Genomic DNA, 27402 nt, shown 5'->3' with positions numbered 1-27402 from the left:
TCAAAATGTCAGATATCCTGATAGAAATCTGTAAACAAGAGCTAGGTTTTGATAGGATAGGTTTTTACACAATTTTCTTCTCCTTCCTTTGACATGGTACACTATGCTAGAGTCACTTCAGAATTTTGATGGGATCAAAGGGAAAGCATTAATTTAGAAAGATACACAGTTTTAAAGAAAAGTAGAGGATCACATTGCTCAATTTAATTAAAATTTCTCATCTGTATTTTGTTTAGGAAAACAGTGACATTGTGAATGAAAATCCAGCATGGCAAGAGCACATTCTTGAAAATGAAGAAGCTATTGCTCTTAGCAGGAAGGACAAAACCATTCAACATGTGGAAGTATTTTGTTATGCCAGGTATGAAAAGTATTAATTTAGGGTAAACCGAGTTAATGACTTCTTAATTCACATGTATTCAAAAGAAGCCAACATATGACTGACATTGGTTGCTAAAAGTCGAATTGATATGATGGTTTCCCTTTTTTAAAATAGAACTTTCAGTTTTCTCTGCTTAGATGATGATTATGATAATAACATCCTACATTAATGACTTGTGTCTTACAACAGTCCTGTGCTGGGATAGAGCACATAGTACTAGTTGCAGCTTTTACAGAATCCCCAGTGTAGCTAAAAGAGATTCATTTAAGGTCACATGGCTTGAAAAAGGCCACACATAGGCTAGATAGTGGTAGAGCTCAAGTTTAAAACCCAGGATAATTTAATTCTACTCCAGTGTTCTTCTAACTCTTCTTAGATAATATTCAGCGTAGGGCGCCTGGGTGGCTCAGTCAGTTAAGCATCTGACTCTGATTTCAGCTCAGGTCATGCTATCACGATTTGTGAGATTGAGCCCCATGTTGGGCTCTGTGCCGAAAGCATGGAGCCTGCTTGGGATTCTTTCTCTCTTCTCTCTGCCCCTCCCCTGCTCATATGCATGTACTTTCTCTGTCTCTCTTTCAAAATAAATAAACTAAAATAAAAGGTAATATTTATCATAGCAAAATGGGAAATACACAGCACTATTCTTAGATAATACTTAGTGTAGCAAAATGGACAATTATAATTTTGAATTAAAAAAATCAGAATGACTGGTCATGACATTTGGAGACATTTTTGAAAATCAGGAGAGAATATTGGGAAGTCATATTTTAAGCGTCTCTTTCTAAGTGAGAATTCATTATTTTTTTTTAAGTTTTTATTTTCCAGTTTGTTAATATACACTATTATATGAGTTTCAAGTGTAAAATATAGTGATTCAGCAATTCTATATGTACATCACTGGGTGCTCATCATGACAAGGGCACTCCTTAATCCCTATCACCTATTTAACCCATCCTTGCACACACCTCTCTTCTGGTAACCAACCATCAGTTCTCTATAGGTAAGACTCTGTTTCTTGGTTTGTCTAATTTTTTTCCCTTTGCTCATTTGCTTTTTTTTTTCTTAAATTCCACATATGAGTGAAATCATGATGGTATTTTGTCTATCTCTCACTGACTTATTTTGCTTAACATTTTACTCTTTAGCTCCATCCATGTCATTGGAGAGGGCAAGATTTCATATTTTTTTTATGTCTGAATAATATTCCTTGTATATATCAGTTGATGGACACTTGGGCCATTTCCATGTATTGACTATGGTAAATGATGCTGCTATAACCATAGGGGTGTATGTATTTATTTGAATTATGGTTTTTGTGTTCTTTGGGTAAATACCAATAGTACTATTGCTGGATCATAGGGTAGGTCTTTTTTTTTTTCTTTTTCTATTAAGTTTTTAAAAATAATTTATTTTTTAATTTATATCCAAGTTAGCATATAGTGCAACAATAATTTCAGGAGTAGATTCCTTAATGCCCCTTACCCATTTAACCCACCCCTCCTCCCTCAACCTCTCCAGCAACCCTCTGTTTGTTCTCTGTATTTAAGAGTCTCTTATGTTTTGTCCCCATTTTTATATTTTTTTGCTTCCTTTCCCTTATGTTCATCTGTTTCATATCTTAAAGTCCTCATATGAGTGAAGTCATATGATATCTGTCTCTCTAATTTCGCTTAGCATAATACCCTCTAGTTCCATCCACGTAGTTACAAATGTCAAGATTTCATTCTTTTTGATTGCTGAGTAATACTCCATTGTGTGTGTGTGTGTGTGTGTGTGTGTGTGTGTGTGTGTACATTTTATTTATCCACATTTTCTTTATCCACTCATCCATTGATGGACATTTGGGCTCTTTCCATACTTTGGCCATTGTTGATAGTGCTGCTATAAACATTGGGATACATGTGCCCTTCTGAAACAGCATACCTGTATCCCTTGGATAAATACCTAGTAGTGCAATTGCTGGGTTATAGGGTGGTTCTATTTTAATTTTTTGAGGTACCTTCATACTGTTTTCCAGAGTGGCTGCACCAGTTTGCATTCCCACCATCAGTGCAAAAGAGATCCTCTTTCTCCGCATCATCGCCAACATCTGTTGTTGCCTGAGTTGTTAATGTTAGCCATTCTGACTGGAGTAAGGTGGTATTTCATTGTGGTTTTAATTTGTATTTCCCTGATGAGTGATGTTGAGCATTTTTTCATGTGTTTGTTGGCCACCTGGATGTCTTCGTTGGAGAAGTGTCTATTCATGTCTTTTGCCTATTTCTTCACTGGATTTGGTTTTTGGGTGTTGAGTTTGATAAGTTTATAGATTTTGGATACTAACCCTTTATCTGATATGTCATTTGCAAATATCTTCTCTCATTCCATCGGTTGCCTTTTAGTTTTGCTGATGGTTTCCTTCACTGGGCAGAAGCTTTTTATTTTGATGAGGTCCCAGTAGTTCATTTTTGTATTTGTTTCCTTTGCCTCTGGAGACGTGTTGAGTAAAAAGTTGCTGTGGCCTAGGTCAAAGAGTTTTTTGCCTGCTTTCTCCTTGAGGAATTTAATGGCTTCCTGTCTTACGTTTAGGTCTTTCATCCATTTTGAGTTTATTTTTGTGTATGGTGTAAGAAAGTGGTCCAGGTTCATTCTTCTGCATGTCACTGTCCAGTTTTCCCAGCACCATTTGCTGAAGAGACTCTCTTTATTCCACTGAATATTCATTCCTGCTTTGTCAAAGATTAGCTGGCCATACGTTTGTGGGTCTATTTCTGGGTTCTCTATTCTGTTCCACTAATCTGATTGCGTATTTTTGTGCCAGTACCATACTGTCTTTTTTTTTAATATGAAATTTATTGTCAAATTGGTTTCCACACAACACCCAGTGCTCATCCCAATAGGTGCCCCCTCAATGCCCATCACCCACTTTCCCCTCCCTCCCACCCCCCATCAACCCTCACTTTATTCTCAGTTTTAAGAGTCTCTTATGTTTTGGCTTCCTCCCTCTCTAGCCTTTTTTTTTTTTTTTTCATCCCCTCCCCCCATGGTCTTCTGTTAAGTTTCTCAGGATCCACATAAGAATGAAAACATATGGTGTCTCTTTCTCTGTATGACTTATTTCACTCAGCATAACACTCTCCAGTTCCATCCATGTTGCTACAAAAGGCCAGATTGCATTCTTTCTCATTGCCACGTAGTATTCCATTGTGTATGTAAACCACAACTTCTTTATCCATTCATCAGTTGATGGACATTTAGGCTCTTTCCATAATTTGGCTATTGCTGAAAGAGCTGCTGTAAACATTGGGGTACCAGTGCCCCTATGCATCAGCACTCCTGTATCCCTTGGGTAAATTCCTCGCAGTGCTATTGCTGGGTCATAGGATAGATCTATTTTTAATTTTTTGAGGAACCTCCACACTGTTTTCCAGCGCGGCTGCACCAATTTGCATTCCCACCAACAGTGCAAGAGGGTTCCCGTTTCTCCACCTCCTCTCCAGTATCTATAGTCTCCTGATTTGTTCATTGTAGCCACTCTGACTGGTGTGAGGTGAATTACCATACTGTCTTGATGACTACAGCTTTTTTTTTTTTTGGTTGATTTTTTTTGCTTGTTTTTGATTTAACTTTATTTTTTATTTTTTAAAATTTACATCCAAATTAGTATATAGTGAAGCAATGATTTCAGTAGATGCCTTAATGCCCCTTATCCATTTAGCCCATCCCCTCTCCCACAGTCCCTCCAGCAACCCTCAGTTTGTTCTCCATATTTATGAGTCTCTTTTGTTTTGTCCCCCTGCCTGTTTTTATATTATTTTTGTTTCCCTTCACTTATGTTCATCTTTTTTGTCTCCTAAAGTCCTCCTATGAGTGAAGTCATATGATTTTTGTCTTTCTCTAATTTCACTTAGCATAATAGCCTCCAGTTCCCTCCACGTAGTTGCAAATGGCAACATTTCATTCTTTTTGATTGCTGAGTAATACTCCATTGTGTGTGTGTGTATGTGTATATACGTATATATGTATACATGTATGTATACATATATATGTATATGTATATATGTATACATACATGTATACATATATACGTATATACACATACACACACATATATATATGCATATATATATACATATATATATGGATAAAGAAAACGAGGTGTGTATATATATATACACACCTCGTTTTCTTTATCCATTCATCCATCGATGGACATTTGCACTCTTTCCGATGATTACAGCTTTGTATTTAATACATCTTGAAGTCCAGGATTGTGATGCCTCCAGCTTCGGTTTTCTTTTTTCAGGATTGCTTTGGCTATTTGGGGTCTTTTTTTGGTTCCATATAAATTTTAGGATTGTTTGTTCTAGCTCTGTGAAGAATGATGGTGTTATTTTGATAAGGATTGCTCTTTTACTCATTTTGTAATTTGATTGGCTTTTTCTTGTGGGTTTTTGAGAGTTCTCTATATGTTTTATATATGTGTCCTTTGTTAGGTATGTAGTTTGCAAATATTTCTCCCATATCTTAGCCTTTCATTCTCTTTAAGCAGGGTATTTTGCAGGTGAAATGTTTTAAATTTTGATGAGGTTCAGTTTATCACTTTTTTCTTTGGTATAGATCCCGAAGATTTTCTCTTATATTTTTTTTTAATTTATAGTTTTATGTTTTACATTTAAGTCCATAATATACTTGGATATACTTTGAGTTAATTTTTGTATAGGTTTGAGGTTTAGGTCAATGTTAATTTTTTTGTTTTACATATGGTTATCCAGTTGTGCCATTTGTTGTAAAGGCTGTTTTTCCTCCAGTGAATTAATGTGCATATTTGTCAAAAATCAGTGGGCTGTACTTGGATGAGTCTATTTGTGGATTTTATGTTCTGTTCCATTGACTTGTAGGTCTTTTCTCACACCAGTACCCCATTGTCTTGATTACTGCAGCTACATATTAGGACTTAAAATCAGGTAGAATAATTCCTCCAAATTTTATTCTTTTTTGTCAAGATGGTTTTAGCTATTCCAGAGTTAGAGCCTTTCCATGTAAATGATTTGAGAAGCTTTTCTAAGTCTAGAAAATGTTGTTGGAATTTTTTTGGAATTGCATAGCATTAATGCTAAATCAGCTTGGGGCATTGATACCTTTTTATTTTGAGTTTTCTGTTTCATTGACAAGTTTTGTCTCTCCAGTTATGTAGGTCAACTTTGATTTCTTTCTACAGAATTGTGTAATTGTCACAGTCTCAATTCTGTATGTTTTGTTACTTGTATACCTAAGTGTTTACTTGTCTGTGGGGCAATTATAAGTGGAATTGTCTTTTTAATGTTGGCTTTCATATGTTCATTATTGGTATTTAGAAATGCAGTTGGTTTTTATGCATTGATTTGAATCCTGAAATCTTGCTGAATTCACTTAGTAGTTCTGGGGATTTTTTTTAGAGATCCCTTGGGATTTTTATATACACAGTCATGTCTTCTACAAAAAGGAACAGTTTTATGTCTTCCTCTTCATTGGCTTTTTTTAAAGAGTCTATTTCCTATTGGGAGTCATGTGTTTTTCTGTACAGAGCCACATACCTCAGGTTAATTGTGTTTTCTACTTATCCTTAGCCTCACTTAAGTGAGCATTTTTTTTTTCAGAAAGGAGGTTATAACTTCCTGATGGCTTTGTAATTTTATCCTAATGGTGGTCAATCATTAGGATCTCTCACTTGCTAATTTTCTTGGTTTTGTACACTAGATGTGCACATCAAATCCACAATCTGATCAAATGACAGCTTATCAGAATTCCTACACTTTATTGGTCATTCATACCAAGATTTTATTATAGCTTGTTGCTTCAAACAAATAGAAGTCAAACTTCAGTCCTTGATACACTACATAATATAGAATACTGTTTTCAGTATTTTGCTAAATTTCCAAAATATCATGTAACTACAGCTTTTTAATAATATGAATAATTACATATGACTTGTTTTCTGATTTTAGACCAGATGTGTTAGCTAATTTATAGAGATGATGTTATTAGTCCAAAATCTATGATTAGATCCTCACATATGCCGCTTGTTATTTCGTCAAGGGAGAATAGAGTATATATCTCATGGCTATAAACAGTATTGTAGCCATAACCAGTTGTCTCTTGATTTTTAATTTTTGATTACAAAAAGACCAGGACAAGGATGCAAATAAATCAGTGCAAACTCATCACCACTGCTTGGAAAATACCTCAAAGTACATGGAAAGTCAGTAACCCCAGCCTCTGATATAAACATATAGAATACTGCATTATTTTTTGTTGTTGTTGAGTTTACTTGTTTTCAGAAGTAATTCTGAAGTGTTCAACCTTAAAGGTTTTAGTGATTTTTTGAACATTTAAATTTAGTACTTTTGGTTATTGAAAAATTGGTCTAAATACTAAAATAGAAATTGTACTGATAAACGTATTATCATAACGTTTGCCCACATATCACAGTCCATCAAGAACTATCCAGATTGTTTTGTTACATCAGAGATTTATTATCCTGAATGCTGCTTGAAATAAGTATGATAATATCCAGTTTGAGCCAAAAATACTTTTGCTATACATAGATTTTTTTTTCACTGAAGCAAATTTTGTAATTATGTAATTGGTTTATGGAAAAGAACTGAAAAAGAACTAGCATTTATTGGACATTGTCTATGTGGCAACTGCTATAACTTGGTGCTTTACATATCTTATTTCATTTCATTCAGTCTATAGTGTAGCCATGTGCATGAGATGTTGGTGTATATCACAGATGAATAAACTGAAGCTCTGGGAGAGCTAGAGATAGCAGAGCCAAGGTTTGAAGCCATGTCTGTCTAACTCAGAAGCTTGTTTTGTTTCCATTTTTTCATGTCGTATTTTACACACAACAAGAGAACCATTGCATCACGTGAATAAAGTATTTCCTTTGTGAAGACTAGTACCTAAAGAGGTGCATTTACTTCCTTACTTTACCAGAATACTATTTAGTAAAGTAGTAAATCTGTAATGAGGAATTAAAAATGCCTAACTCCCAGTGTTACAAAGTAAGGGGTGAATCCAGTACCCTTTAGTTGTGACTGTAGTTTATACACCATGGGTTGTTTTTGTAGTTTACATGAGGGAGTAAAAGCAGCTACTGTTTCTTATTTTAAATATTCAACAGGATGAAAAGGCACAAGACAGGAATCCCCACCTTAGTTACACAAATCCAAAGAATTCTTAAAGGATTGTTGCCTGTTAATTGCATAATGCCATGTAATTTCTTTAGCAAGAAGAGATTTTATCATTCTGAGGTATTGACAGCAACTTGTATTTTTCTGCCCTGGTTTTTGTTTTATTTTGCTTGTTTGTTTTTGTTTTCAAATATTGAACATTTTTTCTCCTTTTCTGGCATGATAATGTTAAAGCAGGATGAAAACATTCCTCTTAGATTTTCAAATGAACCAGCTCTCAAGTTGGTAACAAAATAAAGATACTACTTTAACATTAATCTAAAATTCTCCTTTTATTAGTTTGGATTCTAAAATTTTAACTTAAAAATTATATAAGTAACATGAGTTTCCTGGCAAAAATTGAGTAATCTCAATAAGGAAAAAGAATAAATTTTAAAAATGAAAAATCACCTGTAATACAATTTAGAGGAAGCTGTTTTTTATTACTGTGTATGTTGATTTAAGGCTGCAAGTGACACAGTGCCCAACTAAAAGTGGTTTAAACATGTAGAAGAATAAGTAAGTGGGGAGGTGAGGAGGTGGGTTGGTCAGTAGGGTTGGTCATTGCAGAAATTGCAGAATTTGTTGAGCATTTTTTAAAGTTTTTATTTAAATTCCAATTACTTAACTAGAGAAAACAAAGGGATGGTTACCTGAGGGAAGGTGAGTGGCAGAGGTGGTGGGTGACAGGGTGGGGGTGGGGGTGGGGGTGTGAGTGGGGGGGAGTTGTTAAATAGGTGATGGGGATTGAGGAATGCACTTGTGATGAGCACCAGGTGGTGTATGGAAGTGATGAAGTACTATATTGTACCCCTGAAACTAATATTATACTCTGTTAACTGGAATTTAAATAAAAACTTTAAAATACGTTCCAGTTAGGAGTACCTGGGTGGCTCAGTTGTTTGAGCATTGCACTCTTGATTTCAGCTCAGGTCATGACCTCACCATCGTGGGATAGAGCCCTGTGTCGGACTCTGTGCTGAGCGTGGAGCCTGCTTTGGATTCTCTCTCTCTCTTTCTCTCTCTTTCCCTCTCTCTCCTCCTCCCTCCCTCCCTCCCTCCCTCCCTCTTCCTTCCTCTCTCCCTCCCTCCCTCCCTGTCTTCCTCTCTGCCTCCCTCCCCTGCTCTTGTGCACTCACGCTCTGTCTCAAAAAAAAAAAAAAAATTCCAGTTGATATACAGTGTAATATTGGTTTCAGGTGTACAGTAGAGTGATTCAACAATTCTATACAATATTCAGTGCTGTCATGATAAGTGTGTTCATTGCTCCCTATCACCTATTTGACCTGTCCTGCCACCCACCTCCCAGCTTGGTAACCATCCATTTGTTCTCTATAGTTAAAACTGTTTATTGGTTTGTCTCTCTTTTTTCTTTTCACTTGCTCATTTATTTTGTTTTTTTAAATTCCCCATATGAGTTAAATCATAAAGTATTTCTCTTTCTCTGACTTACTTATTTCGCTTAGCATTTTGGTCTCTATCTCCATCCATGTTGTTGCAAATGGCAAGATATCATTCTTTTTTTGAGGCTGAATAATATTCCATTATAGATCTACATCACATCTTCTTTATCCATTCATCTATCCATGGACCCATGGGCTTCCATAATTTGGCTATTATAAATAATGCTGGTAACAAACTGAGGATTGATGGGGGGTGGGAGGGAGGGGAAGGTGGGTGATGGGCATTGAGGAGGGCACCTTTTGGGATGAGCACTGGGTGTTGTATGGAAACCAATTTGACAATAAATTTCATATATTGAAAAAAAAATAATGCTGGTATAAACATAGAGGTGCATGTATCCTTTTGATTTAGTGTTTTTGTATTTTTGGGTAAATACTCAGCAGTACCATTCTTGGAGTGTAATGTAGTTCTATTTTTAACATTTTGATGAGTCTCCATCCTGTTTGCCACAGTGGCTGCACCAGTTTGCATTCCCACCAACAGTGCAGGAGGGTTTCTTTTTCTGCATGTCCTTGCCAGCATTTGTTTTTGGTTTCAGCCATTCTGAAAGGCGTGAGGTGGTATCTCATTGTAGTTTTGATTTGCATTTCCCTGATTATGAGTGATGTTGAGTATGTTTTCATGTGTCTGTTAGCCATCTGTATGTCTTTGGAGAAATGTCTGTTCATGTCTTCTACCCATTTTTTAATTGGATTATTGGTTTTTGGGGTGTTGAGTTTTATAAGTTCTTTGTATATTTTGGATACTGACCATTTATTGGATATGCCATTTGCAAATATCTTCTCCCATTCTGTAGGTTGACTTTTAGTTTTGTTGTTTCTTTCTCTGTCAGAAGCTTTTTATTTTGATGTAGTACCTAAGTTTATTTTTGCTTTTGTTTCCCTTGCCTCTAGGAGACCTAGAAAAATGTTGCTTTGGCCAATATTGGAGAAGTTACTGCCTATGCTCTCTTCTAAGGATTTTTATGGTTTCTAGTCATGCAGTTAGGTCTTTCATCCATTTTGAATTTATTTTTGTGTATGATGGAAAAAGTGGTTCAGTTTTATTCTTTTGCATGTTGCTATCTAGTTTTCCCAGCACCATTTGTTAAAGAGATTGTTTTTTTTCTCCACTGTAAATTCATTCATCCTTAGTTGAAGATTAATTGACCATATAATCGTGGGTTTGTTTCTGGACTTTCTATTCTGTTCCATTGACCTATGTGTCTATTTTTTTTGCCGGTACCATACTATTTTGAATACTACAGCATTGTAATATAACTTGAAGTTTGGAATTGTGATACTTCTAGTTTTGTTTTTCTTTTTCAAGATTGCTTTGGCTATTTGAGCTCTTTTGTGCTTCCATACAGATTTTAGGACTGTTTGTTCTAGTTCTGTGAAAAATGCTGTTGCTCTTTATGGGGATTGCATTAGATCTATAGATTGATTTGGGTAGTACAGAATTTTTAATAATATTTGTTCTTCCAGACCATGAGCATGGAATGTCTTTGCATTTCTTTGCATCATCTCAAATTTCTTTCATCATTGTTTTATAGTTTTCAGAGTACAGTTCTTTCACCTTATTGATTAAGTTCCTAGATATTTTATTGTTCTTGGTGCAATTGTAAGTTTTCTCAATTTCACTTTCTACTGCTTCGTTATTATTATTTTTGCTTTATTATTATTGTAATGGAATGCGATAGATTTCTGTGCATTGATTTTGTATCGTGCAACTTAATTCATTTGTCAATTCTAGCAATAATTTGGTGAAGTCTTTAGTATTTTCTATGTATACTACTATGTCATTTGCAATTAGTGAAAGTTTTACTTCTGTCTTATCAATTTGAATGCCTTTTCTTTTTATTTTCTTATTGCTGTGGCTAGAGCTTCCAGTACCATGCTGAATAAAAGTGGTGAGAATGGACTTCCTTGTCTTGTTCCTGATCTTACAGGAAAAGCTCTTAATTTTTCACCATTGAGTATGATGATCCTAGCTCTGGGTTTTTCATATAATACCTTTATCCTGTTGAGGTATGTTCCCTCTAGACTTACTTTGTTCAGAGTTTTTATTACGAATGGATGTTGTACTTTGTCAAATGTGTTTTTCATCATCTCTGAAAATTATCATATGTTTTTTTTCTTCCTCCTATTGATGTGATGATGTGTCATGTTAATTGTTTTGCAAATATTAAACTACCCTTGCATCACAGGAAAAAACCCCACTTGATTGTAGTGTATGATTTTTTAAATGTATTGTTGGATATGGTTTGCTATCAAGGATTTTTGCAACTATGTTTATCAGAGATGTTGACCTGAAGTTCTCTTTTTTTGTGGTGTTTTTATCTGGTTTTGGTATCAGGGTGATACTGTCCTCAAAGAATGAATTTGGAAGTTTTACGTCCTCTTCTGTTTTTTAGAATACTTTCAGAAGAATAGGTGTTAACTCTTCTTTAAATGTTTGGTAGAATTCACCTGTGAAGCCATCTGGCCATGTACTTTTATTTGTTGTGAGTTTTTTGATTATTGATTGAATTTCATTGTGGTAATTGGTCTGGTCATATATTTTATTTCGTCTTCAGTTTTGGTAGGTTATATGTTTGTAGGAATTTTTCCACTGTAGATTTTTCAATTTGTTGGCATGTCATGATTTAGAATATTCTCTTACGGTTTGTATTTCTGTGGTATTGGTTGTTATATCTCCTCTCTCATTTGCAATTTTTACTAATTTGGGTCCTTTCTCTTTTCTTTTTGATAAGTCTGGCTAGAGGTTTATAAATTTTATTATTTTTTTCAAAGTATCTTCTACTGGTTCTTATTTGAGAGTTTTCTTTCATCTGGAGGTAGACCTGTATTGCTATATACTTCCCTCTTAGAATTGCTTTTGCTGCATCACAAAGGTTTTGGACCATTGTGGCTTCATTTTCATTTGTTTCCATTTATTTATTTATTTATTTTTACTTCTTTAATTTCCTGGTTGACCCATTTATTGTTTAGGAGCATGTTGTTTAACCTCCAGATATTTGTGGTGTTTCAATTTTTTGTCTTTTGGTTAATTTCTAGTTTCATAGTGTTGTGGTCAGAAGGGGTACATGAAGGGGTACTTCAGTCTTTTTGAATTTGTTAAGATTTGTTTTGTGGCCTAATATGTGATCTGTTTTCGAGAATGTTTCATGTGCACTTTAAAATAATGTGTAGGGACACCTGGGTGGCTCAGTCAGTTGAGTGTCCGACTCTTGATTTTCAGCTCAGGTCATGCCCTGTGTCATGGGATCAAACCCTGCATTGGGCTATGTGCTGAGTGTGGAGGCTGCTTGAGATTCTCTCTCTCCCTCTGCCCCTCTCCCTGATGGTGCTCTCTCTCTAAGATTAAATGAATGAATGTGTATTCTGCTGTTTTAAGATGGAATGTTATGAATATATCTGTATAATCCATTTGGTCTAGTGTGTCATTCAAAGCCATCATTTCTTTGTTGACTTTCTGTTTAGATAATCTGTCCATCAATGTAAGTGGCTTGTTAAAATCCCCTGCTAGTATTGTATTATCATCAATTAGTTTCTTTACGGTTGTTATTAACTGTTTTATTGTATTTGGGTGCTTTTTGTTGGGTGCAGAAACATTTAAAATTGTTATTATCCCTTTGTTAGATTATCTTTTTTATAATTATATGGTGTCCTTTGTCTCTTGTTGTAGTCTTTGTTTTAATGTCTGTCTTGTCCAATATAAGTATTGCTATCCTGTCTTTCTTTTGACATTCATTTGCATGTTAAATGTTTCTCCATCCCCTCACTTTCAATGTGCATGTAAACGAGTCTTGTAGGCAGCATATGGATGGGTCTTGTTTTTTTATGTAATATGTTACCCGATGTCTTTTGATTGGAGCATTTATTTCATTTACCTCCAAAGTGATTATTGATAGATATGTATTTATCGCTATTTTGTTACTTGTTTTGTGGTTGTTTTTGAAGGTTTTCTCACTAATTGAGCATCTTAATCACATCATAGCTTTGGCGTAGCTGCTCTGCCCTTCTCTTAGCTTTCTGTATAGAGTTACAAAATGGTTGCCACAATTCTAAACAGGTTTTCATGCAGTAAAAAGATCTAATCATTGTGGGAAGGAGGAGAGTTTTTCTGACAAAAGTATTATTATTATTACACTAGAGAGTCTTCATCAAGAGCCCCCAGTACACTCTGCTTTGTTTCATTGGCTAAAACTAGATAACCAGCTCATTTCTAATTCAATCACCAGCATAGGGCTGTAAATTGGTATAGTCTTTAATCAGCCATGATCCTTTCCCTAGTTCTGGGCACCTTCTGCCTGATATTGGAACAGAATTATGGCTCTTTTGACAGGGAGGAAGAGACTAATTGGTTGCTGAGGATACAACCAGTAGTACTTGCTATACATCATCATTTTATGAAATTTTATTCCTGAAGAAATGTTGCAAGAAGTAGATATTTCAGCTATATTCTACAATATGTGTTAACATTTGAAGTTGGTAAGAGTAGGGGAATGTATCTACCAATATATTTGATTGTAGCAATTCAAAATTGAATATAGTGGCTTTTTAAAGTGCTAGTTTCTGGAACAATGACTTTTGGATAGTGTGATTTTTGTAAGTTTTATTAGTAACTGTTAAACAATTATTTGTAGGAATAACCAGCTGGGTAGTAGCAGTTTAACATATACTGTGCAAATCAGAAATGATTGGTCTTAGAACAAAGCGCATACAACTAAGTAGAAGAATTAAAAGTTTTGCAACAAGCTGTACATTTTATAAATGACATTGGATTTCATTTCTGCAGTCTTTTTTGATGTTGAACAGTTTTATAAGAACTAAGGCAGATTTTTTCTCCTCTATATGTTAAAATCATAATAGCATTTTGCACTCATAGTTTGCATTGAGAGTTTATAATCCAGCCACATTCATTTACAACTGGCAAAGGTGTTCTTATAACTTTTAAATACTTATAAATTTGAGTTATTAATTTATTCTGGAGTTTTCTTCAAAAGGTTGAATTGTCCTTTTTAATGTTTGTTTTTTTTTTTTCAAACCACAATATAAAGCTTTAAATTTGAGGAACGATAAGTTCTTTTTGATTAACAGAATTTTGCTTATTGGTGCATTAAGTGGAATTTTGGAAATTTTCTGGTGTCTTTGTAACTTCTAGTTAGGAATTAAATTCAACTTTAGCAGAAGTCCAAAAATACTGTTAATTGAGAGTAAGGACACTATTGTGTTTTTATTGCATATGATTTCCATAGTGCTAGGGATTTCACAAAATGATGTTGAGAACACTAAAACTTACAAATTTATGGATGTAGGATAAATTCACAAAGAATTTCTTTCTTTCTACTTACACCTTTAAGTATTTTGTCATATCTTCCAGATTGTTAAGCATTAATACATTTCATTCACTGTAGAAAACCCCTTTATTCAAAATGTAATAGAGAGCCATTGACAAGATCAATTTGCTATGCTGTTTCCACAGTGTCATCATCAAGGTCTGTAATCAGAAGTTGCCTTATTTTGTCTTATCTGTATAATTGATTGTCATGTTATTTCATAGTTTAATCTGTAGGTGTGGAACTTTTACTGAAGGTTGTCACGTTAGTTCCCTCATGAAATACACTTTGGTTTATTTGGTTTAAAATAGATTGAATGTAGAGCATGAACAATTCTATAGAAAATACACAAATCACATGTCGTATTATTGTTCTTCAATTTTAATGTCACTAATGGCAATGATATTGTGGGGTTATGGCCACAGAGCTTTCAATGTGTGATCTCAAAAACCTAGGTATGTGTATTTTGAGTTGTCTCTTGACCTGCGTGAAGTGTAGCAGTATCTTATATTTGATAAGTATTTCATGTTTGATTAGTCTTTTAGATTTTATAAAATATTTTCCATATATGTTAGCTCATTTATGTTACAGCAGCCTCATGAAAGGTAAGAAAGGTAGACTGACTCCCATTTTACAGATGAGCAATCTGAGAGATTAAGTGAGTTGCCTAATATCTGCTAATTCATGCATCTAGGTCTAGAACTTTTCTCACTAAACTTTCCTAGATCTAAAAGGTATGATTAGAACATGAATAATATCAAGGTTTATTTCATTATATAAATTAAAATTGTTGTATTATAATCGTTAAGATCCTGGCATTTTATTTCTTTTGGGGAGGGGACTATAAATACTCTATTTTTTCCCCAAGCTTTTATTTAACTCCAGTTACTTAATATAGAGTGTAATATTAGTTTCAGGTGTAGAATTTAGTGATTCAACACTTACATACAACAAGTGCTCTCTTAATCTCCATCATCTATTTAACCCATCCTTCTCACCCACCTCCCTTCTGGTCACCATCAGTTTGTTTTCTATAGTTAAGAGTCTGTTTCCTGGTTTTCTCCTCTTTTTTCCCTTTCTAGGTCCGTTTGTTTTCTTTCTTAAATTTCACATATGAGCAAAATCATACGGTATTTGGTTTTGTCTAACTTATTTTGCTTAATATAACACCCTCGAGTTCTATTCACATTATTGCAAAGGGCAAGATTTCATTCTTTTTTTATGACTGAGTAGTATTCCTGTGTGTGTGTGTGTGTGTGTGTGTGTGTGTGTGTGTGGATAGATACCACATCTTTTCCGATTCATTTGTCAATGGACTTTGGGGCTCTATACAAAATTTGCTATTCTTGATAATACTGCTATATATGTCAAGGGGCATGTATCCCCTCAAAATAATATTTTTGTATTCTTTGGGTAAATAGCTAGTAGTACAATAGGTGGATCATATTGTAGTTCTATTTTTAACATTTTGAGGAACCTCCATACTGTTCCAGAGTGGCTTCACCAGTTTCCATTCCATAAACAATGTAAGATGATTCCCCTTTCTCCGCATCTTCACCAGTACCTGTTGTTTCTTGTGTTCTTAATTTTATCCTTTCTGGACATCCAGATGGCCAACAGGCACATGAAAAGATGCTCAACATTGCTCCTCATCAGGGAAATACAAATCAAAACCACACTCAGATATCACCTCACACCAGTCAGAGTGGCCAAAATGAACAAATCAGGAGACTATAGATGCTGGTGAGGATGTGGAGAAACGGGAACCCTCTTGCACTGTTGGTGGGAATGCAAACTGGTGCAGCCACTCTGGAAAACAGTGTGGAGGTTCCTCAAAAAGTTAAAAATAGACCTACCCTATGACCCAGCAGTAGCACTGCTAGGAATTTACCCAAGGGATACAGGAATACTGATGCATAGGGGCACTTTTACCCCAATGTTTATAGCAGCACTCTCAACAATAGCCAAATTGTGGAAAAAGCCTAAATGTCCATCAACTGATGAATGGATAAAGAAATTGTGGTTTATATACACAATGGAGTACTACGTGGCAATGAGAAAGAAGGAAATATGGCCCTTTGTAGCAACGTGGATGGAACTGGAGAGTGTTATGCTAAGTGAAATAAGTCATACAGAGAAAGACAGATACCATATGGTTTCACTCTTATGTGGATCCTTAGAAACTTAACAGAAACCCATGGGGGAGGGGAAGGAAAAAAAAAGATAAAAAAGAGGTTAGAGTGGGAGAGAGAGCCAAAGCATAAGAGACTCTTAAAAACAGAACAAACTGAGGGTTGATGGGGGGTGGGGGGGAGGGTAGGTGATGGGCATTGAAGAGGGCATCTTTTGGGATGAGCACTGGGTGTTGTATGGAAACTAAGTTGACAATAAATTTCATATAATAAAAAAAAAAATTATCCTTTCTGACAGGTGTGAGGTGGTATCTCATTGTGGTTTTGATTTGTATTTCCCTAATGATGTGTGTTGTTGAGTATCTTTCCATGTTGGGCCATCTGTGTGTCTTTGGAAAAAAATGTTCATTTCTTCCCATTTCTTAAATGGATTATTTCTTGGGTGTTGAGTTTTATAAGATATTCATAGATTTAGGATACTAATCCTTCTTCAGATATGTAATTTGCAAATATCACCTCCCATTCTGTAGGTTGCCTTTCAGTTTTTTTGATTGTACTCTTCATTGTGCAGCAGGTCTTGATTTTGATGAAGTCCCAAGTTTATTTTGTTTCCCTCGTGTCAGGAGACATATCTAGTAAGAAGTTGCTATGGTTGATGTCAAAGAGATTGTTGCCTGTGTTCTCCTCTAGGATTTTAATGGTTTCCTGTCTCACATTTAGGTCTTTCCTCCATTTTGACTTTATTTTTGTGTATAGTGTAAGAAATTTGTCCAGTTTCCTTTTTTCCACATGTTGCTGTCCAGTTTTCCCAACACCATTTGTTGAAGAGACTGTCTTTTATACACTGGATATTCTTTCTTGCTTTGTTGAAGATTAAGTGACCATATAGTTGTGGGGTCATATATGGATTTTCTATTCTGTTCTATTGATTTTTAAAAAAAATTTTTAAATGCTTATTTATTTTTGAGAGAGACAGAGTACGAACAGTAGAGGGACAGAGAGAGAGAGAGAGAGAGAGAGAGAGAGAGAGAGAGGGAAACACAGAATCCGAAGCAATATCCAGGCTCCAAGCCGTCAGCACAGAGCCTGACGTGGGGCTCAAACCCACAAACTGCGAGATCATGACCTGAGCCGAAGTCAGACGCCTATCCAGCTGAGCCACCCAGGAACCCCTATTCTATTCATGTATCTGTGTTTGTGCCAGTACTATACTGTCTTGATGACTACAGCTTTGTAATACAACTTGATGTCCAGAATTATGATGCCTTCTGCTTTGCTTTTGTTTTTCAAATGCTTTGATTATTCAGGGTCTTTGTGTAGTTCAGTACAAATTTTAGGACTGTTTGTTCTAGCTCTGTAAAAAATATTAATAGTATTTTAATAGAGAGTGCATTAAATGTGTAGATTGCATTGGGTTGTGTAGACATTTTAACAATATTTTTTTGTCCAATCCATGAACATGGAATGTTTTTTTCCATTTCTTTGTGTCATCTTCAATTTCTTTCATTAGTGTTTTATAGGTTTCAGATTGCAGATCTTTAACCTCTTTGGTTAGGTTTATTCCTTGGTATCTTATGGTTTTTTGGTGCAATTGTAAATGGGATTGATTCCTTAATTTCTCTTTCTGTTTCTTCATCATTGGTGTATAGAAATACAATAAATTTCTGTACATTAATTTTGTATCCTGTGACTTGACTGAATTCAAGTATCAGTTCTATCAATTTTTTGGTCGTCTTTTACATTTTCTGTGTAGAGTAAGGTGTCATCTGCAAATAGTGAAAGTTTGATTTCTTCCTTACCGATTTGGATGCCTTTTATTTCTTTTTGTTGCCTGATTGCTCAGGCCTGAAATTCCAGGACTGTGTTAAATAACAGTGGTGAGAGTGGACCTCCCTGTCTTGTCCCTGACAATAGAGGTAAAGTTCTCAGTTTTTCCCCATTGAGGATGATATTAGGTGTGGGTTTTTTCAAATATGGCCTTCATTATGTTGATGTATATCCCATCTAACTCTACCTTGTTGAAGGCTTTTTATCATGAATATATGTTGTACTCTGTCAAATGCTTTTTCTGCATCTTTTCAAAGGATCATATGGTTCTTATCCTTTCTTTTATTAATGTAGTGTATCACATTGATTGATTTTTGAATATTGAACCATCCTTGCGTCCCAGATAAATCCCACTTGATCATGGTAAGTGATTCTTTTGAGGTACTGTTGGATTCAATATGGTAGTATTTTGTTGATAATTTTTCCATCCATGTTCATCAGGGATATTGTCTTGTACTTCTCTGTTTTGTCTCTTGGTCTGGTTTTGGAATCAAGTTAATGCTGGCCTCATAGAATCAATTTGGAAGTTTTCCTTCCATTTTTACTTCTTGGAATAGTTTGAGAACAGGTCTTAACTCCTCTTAAAATGTTTTATAAAATTCCCGGTGAAGCCATTTGGTCCTGGACTTTTGTTTATTGGGAGATTTTTGATTACTAAATGAATTTCTTTGCTGGTTATCATTTCGTTCAAGTTTTCTATTTGTTCCTGTTTCAGTTTTTGACATTTATATATTTCTAGGAATTCATAAATTTTCTTCCAGTTTTCCCAATTTGTTGGCATATACTTTTTCATAATGTTCTGAAATAATTGTTTGTATTTCTGTGGTGTTGGTTGTTAAACCTCTTTTCCCATTTGTGATTTTATTTGGGTCCTTTCTCTTTTTGATAAGTCTGGCTAGGGGGTTATCAATTTTATTAATGTTTTTCAAAGAACCAGCTCCTGGTTTCTTGATCTGTTCTGAATTTTTTTAGTTTTCTTATCATTTCTTTCTGCTCTTCTATTATTTCCTTTCTTCTGCTGGCATGAGGCTTTGCCTGTTCTTTTTGTAGCTCCTTTAGGTGTAGGGTTAGGTGATTTATTTGAGATTTGTCTTGCTTCTTGAGGTAAGCCTATATTGCTATATACTTCCCCTGTAGGACCACTTTTGTTGCATTCCAAAGGTTATGGACTGTCTTGGTTTTATTTGATTCAGTGTTTTGTTTTATTTTGTTTTAATTCCTTGTTTTACTTCCTGGTTGACCCATTCATTCTTCAGTAGCATGTTGTTTAACTTCCATGTATTTGTGGTCTTTGGAAGTTTTTTCCTGTGATTGACTTCAAATATCAGCCTTGTGGTCAGAAGAAATGCATGGTAGGATCTCAATCATTTTGTACTTGTTGAGGCCTGATTTGTGACCTAGTATTTGATCTATTCTGGAGAGTGTTCCATGTGTACTTCAAAAAAATGTGTATTCTGCTTTAGGATGAAATGGGATGTTAAAGTACCCTACTATCATTGTAGTATTATTCATTAGTTCTATTTATGTTTGTTATTAATTGTTTTCTACCTTTGGGTTCCTTCATGTGGGAAGCATAAATATTTACAATTGTTAGATCTTTTATTATGATACAGTGACCTTCATTTCTTGTTACAGTCTTTAAAGTCTAGTTTGCCTAAGTATTGCCATCATGGCTTTGTTTTGATAACATTTGCATGATAAAGATTTCTCCATCCCCTCCCTTTCAATCTGCAGGTGTCTTTAGGTCTACAATGAGTCTCTTATAGGCAGCATTTAGATGGGTCTTGTTTTCTTATCTATTCTGACACTATATGTCTCTTCTTATCCATTCTGACACTATATGTCGCTTGATTGGAGCATTTTGTCCATTTACATTCAGAGGAATTATTGATAGATGTGTATTTATTGCCATTTTATTACTTGTTTTGTTATTTCTGGAGATTTTCTCTGTATCTTGCTTGTCTTTGTCACTTTTGGTTTTCCTTTCCAGTCAAAGAGTTTCCTTTATTATTTTTGTCGGGATGGTTTAGTGGTCACAGATTGCTTCTGGTTTTGTTTGTCTGGGCAAGTGTTTATTTCTCCTATTCTGAATGCTAGCCTTACTGGATAGAGTATTCTTGGCTGTATATTTTCCCCATTAATCATGTTTAATTTATCATGTCAGCCCCTTCTGGCTTGCCAAGTTTCTGTGGACAGATCTGCAGGTAGTCTTATGGGTCCTCCCTTGTAAATTAGCTACTTCTTTTTTGTCTTGCCACTTTCTGTTCTGTTTGTTTGTTTGTTTATATTTTGCAAACTTAATTACCATATGGCTTGGTGTTGGATTGCTTTAGTTGATTTTGATTAGAGTTCTCTGTACTACCTTCTGGATATAGATGTCTGTTTCCTTCCCCAGATTAGGGGAGTTTTCAGCTATTGTTTCCTCAAATAAATTTTCTGCCCCCCTTTTTTTTTTCTGAAATTTATATAATACAAATGTTACTGTATTGTGTTTGATGTAGTCACTGAGTTCCCTAAGTCTATTCTTGTGATCCAGAATTCTTCTTTCTCTCTTTTGTTCATATCTGTCCATTATTTAATCTTCTATATCGCTGATTTGTTCCTGTGCTGCTTCTATCTGTGTGTCATTGCATTCAGTCTGTTTTGAATCTCTGTTATTACATTTTACATTTCCTTCTGATTGTTTTTGAAGTCCTTTATTTCTGTGGTAAGGGTCCCCCTGAAGTCTTCCATTCTTTTCTCAAGCTCAGTGATGATTGTTGCTTTAATACTATATCATGCATATTACTATGTTTTTTTTTTTTTTTTTCACTTAGATCTCTGTGACCTTGTTTCATTTGGGATGATTTTTTGTCTAAGGCTCTGTCGTCTTCTCTTTGTTAGAAAACCTGTTATGTTCGCTGCTCCTGAGAGTAATGGCTTTATGAAGAAGTCATATAGTGTCCCGGGACTGGTGCTTTAGGGAGTATCTCTGGTGTGTGCTGTGTGCACTCTACTGCTTGTTTTGGCTGCTCTATCCTTCAGACCGGTAGTCTGCAGAGGCTCTCCTTGCCTGCATTGGGCAGTATTTATTCCTTGGCCTGTGTGTGGCAAGTTTCAACTAAATGTGCTCTGTGGTCTGCTTGTTCAATGAGACCTGATACTACTTCCAGTAGAAGTGAAGCTTTGTAGAACTCTTGATGTGGACTGGTTTCTGCTGGTCTTCTGGGGAAGGGCCCCGCCACCCTGGGTCTGAGTCAAACATGACCTAGAAGAGCAGTAGGTACACAGTTCAGAGGTGTTGGACCTGGTGTAAGCAAGTTAGGCAGCCATTGTAGGTGGTTTACATTGTGGTGTTTACATCAGGCATTTCTATGTTTATGCTCAGGAGTCGAGGAGGAAAATGGCACCATGCAGCTCCTCTGTCCCTGGAGAGGGGTCTCAGTGCTTGCTGTCCTTAGGGAAGGAGTTTGAGAAGAGAGAATAGTCTCCCTCCTGTGTGTCCCAGGAATTCTTTGGATAGTTGTTTTCTTTTCTTTCTTTCTTTTTTTTTTTTTTTTAATTATTGTCAAGTTGGCTAACACACAATGTATACACTGTGTTCTTGGTTTTGGGGGTAGATTCCTGTGATTCATCACTTACATACAACACCCAGAGCTCATCCAACAAGTGCCCTCCTCAATGCCAATCACCCATTTTCCCCTCTCCTCCACCCCCTCATCAACCCTCAGTTTGTTCTCTGTATTTAAGAGTTTCTTATGGTTTGCCTCCCTCCCTCTCTGTTTGTAACTATTTTTCCCCCTTCTCTTTACCCATGGTTCTGTTAAGTTTCTCAAGTTCCACATATGAGTGAAAACATATGATATCTGTCTTTCTCTGACTGACTTATTTCACTTAGCATAATACCCTCCAGTTCCATCCACGTTGCTGCAAATGGCAAGAATTCATTCTTTCTCATTTCATTGTATATATAAACCTCATCTTCTTTATCCATTCATCAGTTAATGGACATTTAAGCTCTTTATATAATTTGGGTATTATTGAAAGTGCTGTTATAAACATTGGGGTACATGTGCCCCTATGTATCGGCACTCCTGTATCCTTTGGATAAATTCCTAGCAGTGCTATTGCTGGGTCGTAGGGTAGTTCTATTGTTAATTTTTTGAGGAATCTCCACACTGTTTTCCAGAGGGGCTGCACCAGTTTGCATTCCTACTAACAGTGCAACAGGGTTCCCATTTCTCAACATCCTTGCCAGCATCTGTTGTTTCCTGAGTTGTTAATTTTAGCCACTCTGACTGGCGTTAGCTGGTATCTCAGTGTGGTTTTGATTTGTATTTCCCTGATGATGAGTGATGTTGAGCAACTTTTCATATGTCTGTTGGCTATCTGGATGCCTTCTTTGGAAAAGTGTCCATTTATGTCTTCTGCTCATTTCTTTACTGCATTATTTGTTTTTCAGGTGTTGAGTTTGGTAAGTTCTTTATAGATTTTTGATGCTAACCCTTTATCCAATACGTCATTTGCAAATATCTTTTCCCATTCCATCAGTTGCTTTTTAGTTTTGTTGATTGTTTTCCTTTGCAGTGCAGAAGATTTTTATCTTGATGAGGTCCCAATAGTTCATTTTTACTTTTGATTCCCTTGCCTTTGGAGATGTGTCGAGCAAGAAATGGCTGCGGTTGAGGTCAAAGAAGTTGTTGCCTGTTTTCTCCTCTAGGGTTTTGATAGTTTCCTGTCTCACATTTAGGTCTTTCATCCATTTTGACTTTATTATTATTTATGGTGTAAGAAAATGTCTAGTTTCATTCTTCTGCATGTTGCTGTCCAGTTCTCCCAGCACCATATGCTAAAGAGACTTATCTTTTTTGCATTGGATACTCTTTCCTGGTTTGTCGAAAATTAGTTGGCCATACATTTGTAGTGCCAATTCTGGGTTCTCTATTCTATTCCATTGGTCTGTGTGTCTGTTTTTGTGCCAATACCATGCTGTCTTGATGATTACAGCTTTGTAGTAGATGCTAAGTCTGGGATTGTGATCCCTCTGGCTTTTGTTTTCTTTTTCAACATTACCCTGGCTATTCAAGGTCTTTTGTGGTTCTGTACAAATTTTAGGATTGTTTGTTCTAGCTGTGAGAAGAATGCTGGTGCAATTTTGATTGGGATTGCATTGAATGTGTAGATTGCTTTGGGTAGTATTGACATTTTAACAATATTTATTCTTCTAATCTATGAACATGGAATGTGTTTCCATTTCTTTGTGTCTTCTTCAATTTCTTTCGTAAGTTTTCTTTAGTTTTCAGCATATGCATCTTTTACATCTTTGGTTAGGTTTATTCCTAGGTATTTTATGGTTCTTGGTGCAATTGTAAATGGGATTGATTTCTTGATTTCTCTTTCTGTTGTTTCATTATTGGTATATAGAAATGCAATTGATGTCTCTACATTGTTTTTGTATCCTCCAACTTTGTTGAATTCATGTATGAGTTCTAGCAGCTTTTTGGTGGAGTCTGTTGGGTTTTCCATGTAGAGTATCATGTCATCTGCAAAAAGTGAAAGTTTGACTTATTATTTGCCAATTTGGATGCCTTTTATTTCATTTTGTTGTCTGATTTGTGACGCTAGGACTTCCAACACTATGTTAAGCAACAGTGGGGAAAGTAGACATCCCTGTCATGTTTCTGGTCTCAGGGAGAAACTTCTCAGAACAGCAGGCTGTTCTCCCCGCCCCTTCTCCACAGTTTCTTTTGCCTCCCTGGTGCTCATCTGGGATTTAAACCCTGACATCTTAAACAGTCCCACTCCGCTCTCCCTGGTACAAGGGAAGTGCCGCTCCGCCCTGCCAATAAAAGGTCTCTAGATGGCGGGTGCAGGTATAGGGATCTTTGTCCTTGGAGAGGCTATATACCTTCTTCCCACAGCACTCAAGGGAGGGGGTTGTTTTCTCCCATTTGGACTGCGTCTCTGAGCTAGTTACTGAGCCCGGGGCTGGCTCTCCTCCTTCCCAGGTGGTCGAACAGGGGAGCTGGCCCCAGTCCGGAGAAAGCCCCGCAGTTAGAGATTGGATCTTTCTCCGTTTTTTATCCGATTCGCAGTATGTGGTTTTTTTGTTTTCCAAATACAATCCTACACTTCTACAGCCTCTTTCTTTTACTTTTGTTTCTTCACAGAAGGGTATCCATCCCCTCCGTGCCTATGCCACCCGTTTTATCTCTCCCAGTTTGCAATCACACACCTATGGCCTGCCAGGTTGTCCCTGTGGGCCCCTGGAGACATCCCTGTCACTCTGCAGCCCTGGCTCTTGGAATTCCAAGTCCTCTGGCCTCAACACTGCTGTGTTTGAGGGATGATGTAACTTCGGGACCGCCTACTTCCCCGCCATATTGGATTCTTTTGGATAGTTGTTTTCAAGCTGCCTGCTCCCAGGTTGTTTGCCTGTCTTCTCTCCAGTAGCAACACAGTGCCCTTCTGGGTCTGTCCCAGCCAAGCCTGCTGACTTTAAAAACTCCAGTCTTTAGGGAAGTGGTGTATGTAGGGGCCTATGCTGGTCTTCTTGGGAAGGGTCCCATTGCACTGGGACTGAGGGAGAGAAGGGTAGTAGTGCTGGAGCCAAGGGGTATGGGACTTGGAGCAAGCTGCTTAGGCAAACAGTGTGGGGCAGAGGTGCCCTAGACAGGTGGCGAGACTTTTATGCTGTGGAGTTGGGGAGGGAAATGACAAGGCAGGTTCCTTTGTCCCTGGAGAGGTGTCTCTGTGAATGCTACGTCTCAGATCTCAGGGATGTTTTCCAAGCAGAGCGAATAATCTCTCCCCTATATGTCTCAGTTCTTCAAATGTCTGTTTCCATGCCATCTGCCCCACCACCACTGGGTTTGTTTGCCTGCCTTCTCTCCAGGAGTAGGGCAGTACTCTCTAAGGGCTCTATCCCAGCCTAACAGTAGACATTTAAGGCCCCAGCCAGTGGCTTTAGGGAAGTGTTCTCCTCGTGTGTTCCCCTGTATGCTCCTATCTCTCTTTGCCTTTTTCTGAGACCAGGGCTTCCTCCCTGCCCCCCTCCCCCCCCGCACATCACACACCATAGCACCAGAGATCTTTTACTCCCCAAACCATGGCTCTGTACTTCCTACCTTCCTCTATGTGGCCTCTTCTCCCCTTCTAGTTGTGTCAGTCCTCAGGTTGATTTCTTGGGTATTCAGAATGATTTGATAGTTATCTAGTTGTGTTTGATAAGATCAGCCTGGGGTCCTACTATGCTGCCATATTAGCTCTTCTCCTCAACATTTTATTTCTTAATATTTAAGTTAATGTTCTTTCATTGTACCTTTTTTAGTATAGTGTGTATTGTATTAATTTTAATAAGACATTTTATTAAGTGTACTTAGACTTTTGAGTTATAATTTATTGCTTTTCCTGGCCTCATATCTTTTATTTTCGACAAATTCAGTTAGTTTCATATTTAAGTGTGTGTGTGTGTGTGTGTGTGTGTGTATAGGCAATGAGAAACCATTTATTCATCAAGCATTTATTAGATAGCACGTCTATAGAGCAGTCAGTAGGTGTTGTGAGGGACACATAAGAAGACATATTAGGGTTTTCCCTCAGGGGAGTTAAAGTCTACTTCAGAAGGTAAAGCATATACTGGACAACCAAAGGACTGGTAAAAAGAACTGATAAATAAATGCAAGGTAAACTGCATTGTATGTATTGTGGGGGCATGGAGTAATTAGAATGATATATATGGTTGGTTTAAGGAAGATTTTTTGGAAATATTTAAATTTTTTATAACAGATTGTTAAAATATGTGATTATTTTTGAGAATGGGAGAATTATCATGTTATGGGGAGTAAGATGAATAGCCCAGGAGAAACAAAAAATATGAGCCAAAACATGGAGATTAGACTTGATAGATTAAGAGTTAGAGATGGTATGTCAAAGCAGAAAAGATGAGACCAGAAAATTGTGTATAAAGAGGGTGATTTGGGTTAGAGGCAGGAAGAAGATTTTATGGGGTAGGGTTTAGAGATCATATAAGGAAGAGCTGATATATGTTCTTGAGCAATTGGTTAGCAGATGTTTACTTCCCAAGACCTATTATATATTGTTGAGTAGCAGGGAACTCAATGAAGTATAGGTTCTGTGGCAGGTAAACCCTCTAGGTGAAATGCATGGTGTAGATGGACTGAACAGGAGCCAGTTTTATCAGTGAAGGCAATATGGATTTAGAATGTTAGTAGTAGTGTAACTTTGAAAGTGGGACTTCCACTAGAGTAATAGACACTAATACAAAAAATATAGCAGGAAAGAATACAGAAAGATCCTCTTAGATATCACATTGTGATAAACCAACTTAAACTTTATGACAGACTTTTTCTAGCTCTGTCACACCATCAATAATAAAAATAATAATCTTTGGGGGTGCCTGGGTGGCTCAGTTGGTTAAGTGTCCGACTTTGGCTCACGTCATGATCTCATGGTTCATGGGTTCGAACCCCGCATCAGGCTCTGTGCTGACAGCTCAGAGCCTGGAGCCTGCTTCAGATTCTTTGTCTCCCTCTCTCTCTGCCCCTCTCATGCTTGCTCTCTCTCTCTCTAAAATAAATAAACATTAAACAAATAATAATCTTATTATTAATCTTATTACTGTGACAGGCTTTTTGCTTGTGATACCATGATGATTAATTTATTAATCTTCAAAACAATCATATCTAACATCCATATTATAGATGGATAATTAAGGTCAGAGAAGATAAATAACTTTTCTGAATTCACAGAGTTATCTAATCACAGGGTCAGGGTTTGAACCTTGTGCTGTTTATTCTGAAGCCTGTGCTCATAAGCACTTTTGATTTGTTTCTAAAATATAATTGCCCTGTCTGCCTTAAATTCTCAAAAGTGTACATGAGACATGCCCTGTTAAACTCTGAAATCTTTATGTCTATTTTTCAAGTATCAATTATATTTCATGTTGTATTGGTACCTTAACAGATGAGTGTTTAGTGTGTGGTTTACATAGGCAAAATGTATACTAAACTTGATAATAGAATAATATTATATAATATAAATGGGGCAAAGAAATAAAAAATTGCCATTAAAATA

At 36.4% G+C, this 27402-nt stretch overlaps 1 protein-coding gene across 3 annotated transcripts in view; it reads left to right on the top strand.

The window, feature by feature from the left end:
- The window catches only part of CHM (CHM Rab escort protein), a 265730-nt gene that overhangs the window by 61785 nt on the left and 176543 nt on the right, over positions 1–27402 (top strand). For all 3 annotated transcript variants that reach the window (XM_045051291.1, XM_004000686.5, XM_019824049.2), the window contains exon 4: positions 237–361. In XM_045051291.1, coding sequence (XP_044907226.1) covers positions 237–361 — 125 coding nt within the window. The remainder of the gene's footprint in view (positions 1–236; positions 362–27402) is intronic.

Source organism: Felis catus, chromosome X (assembly GCF_018350175.1).
Source record: "Felis catus isolate Fca126 chromosome X, F.catus_Fca126_mat1.0, whole genome shotgun sequence".
NCBI classification, from domain to species: Eukaryota; Metazoa; Chordata; class Mammalia; order Carnivora; family Felidae; genus Felis; species Felis catus.
The sequence above is the reverse complement of the archived record's forward strand: the minus strand, read 5'-3'. Positions and strand labels throughout refer to the sequence as shown.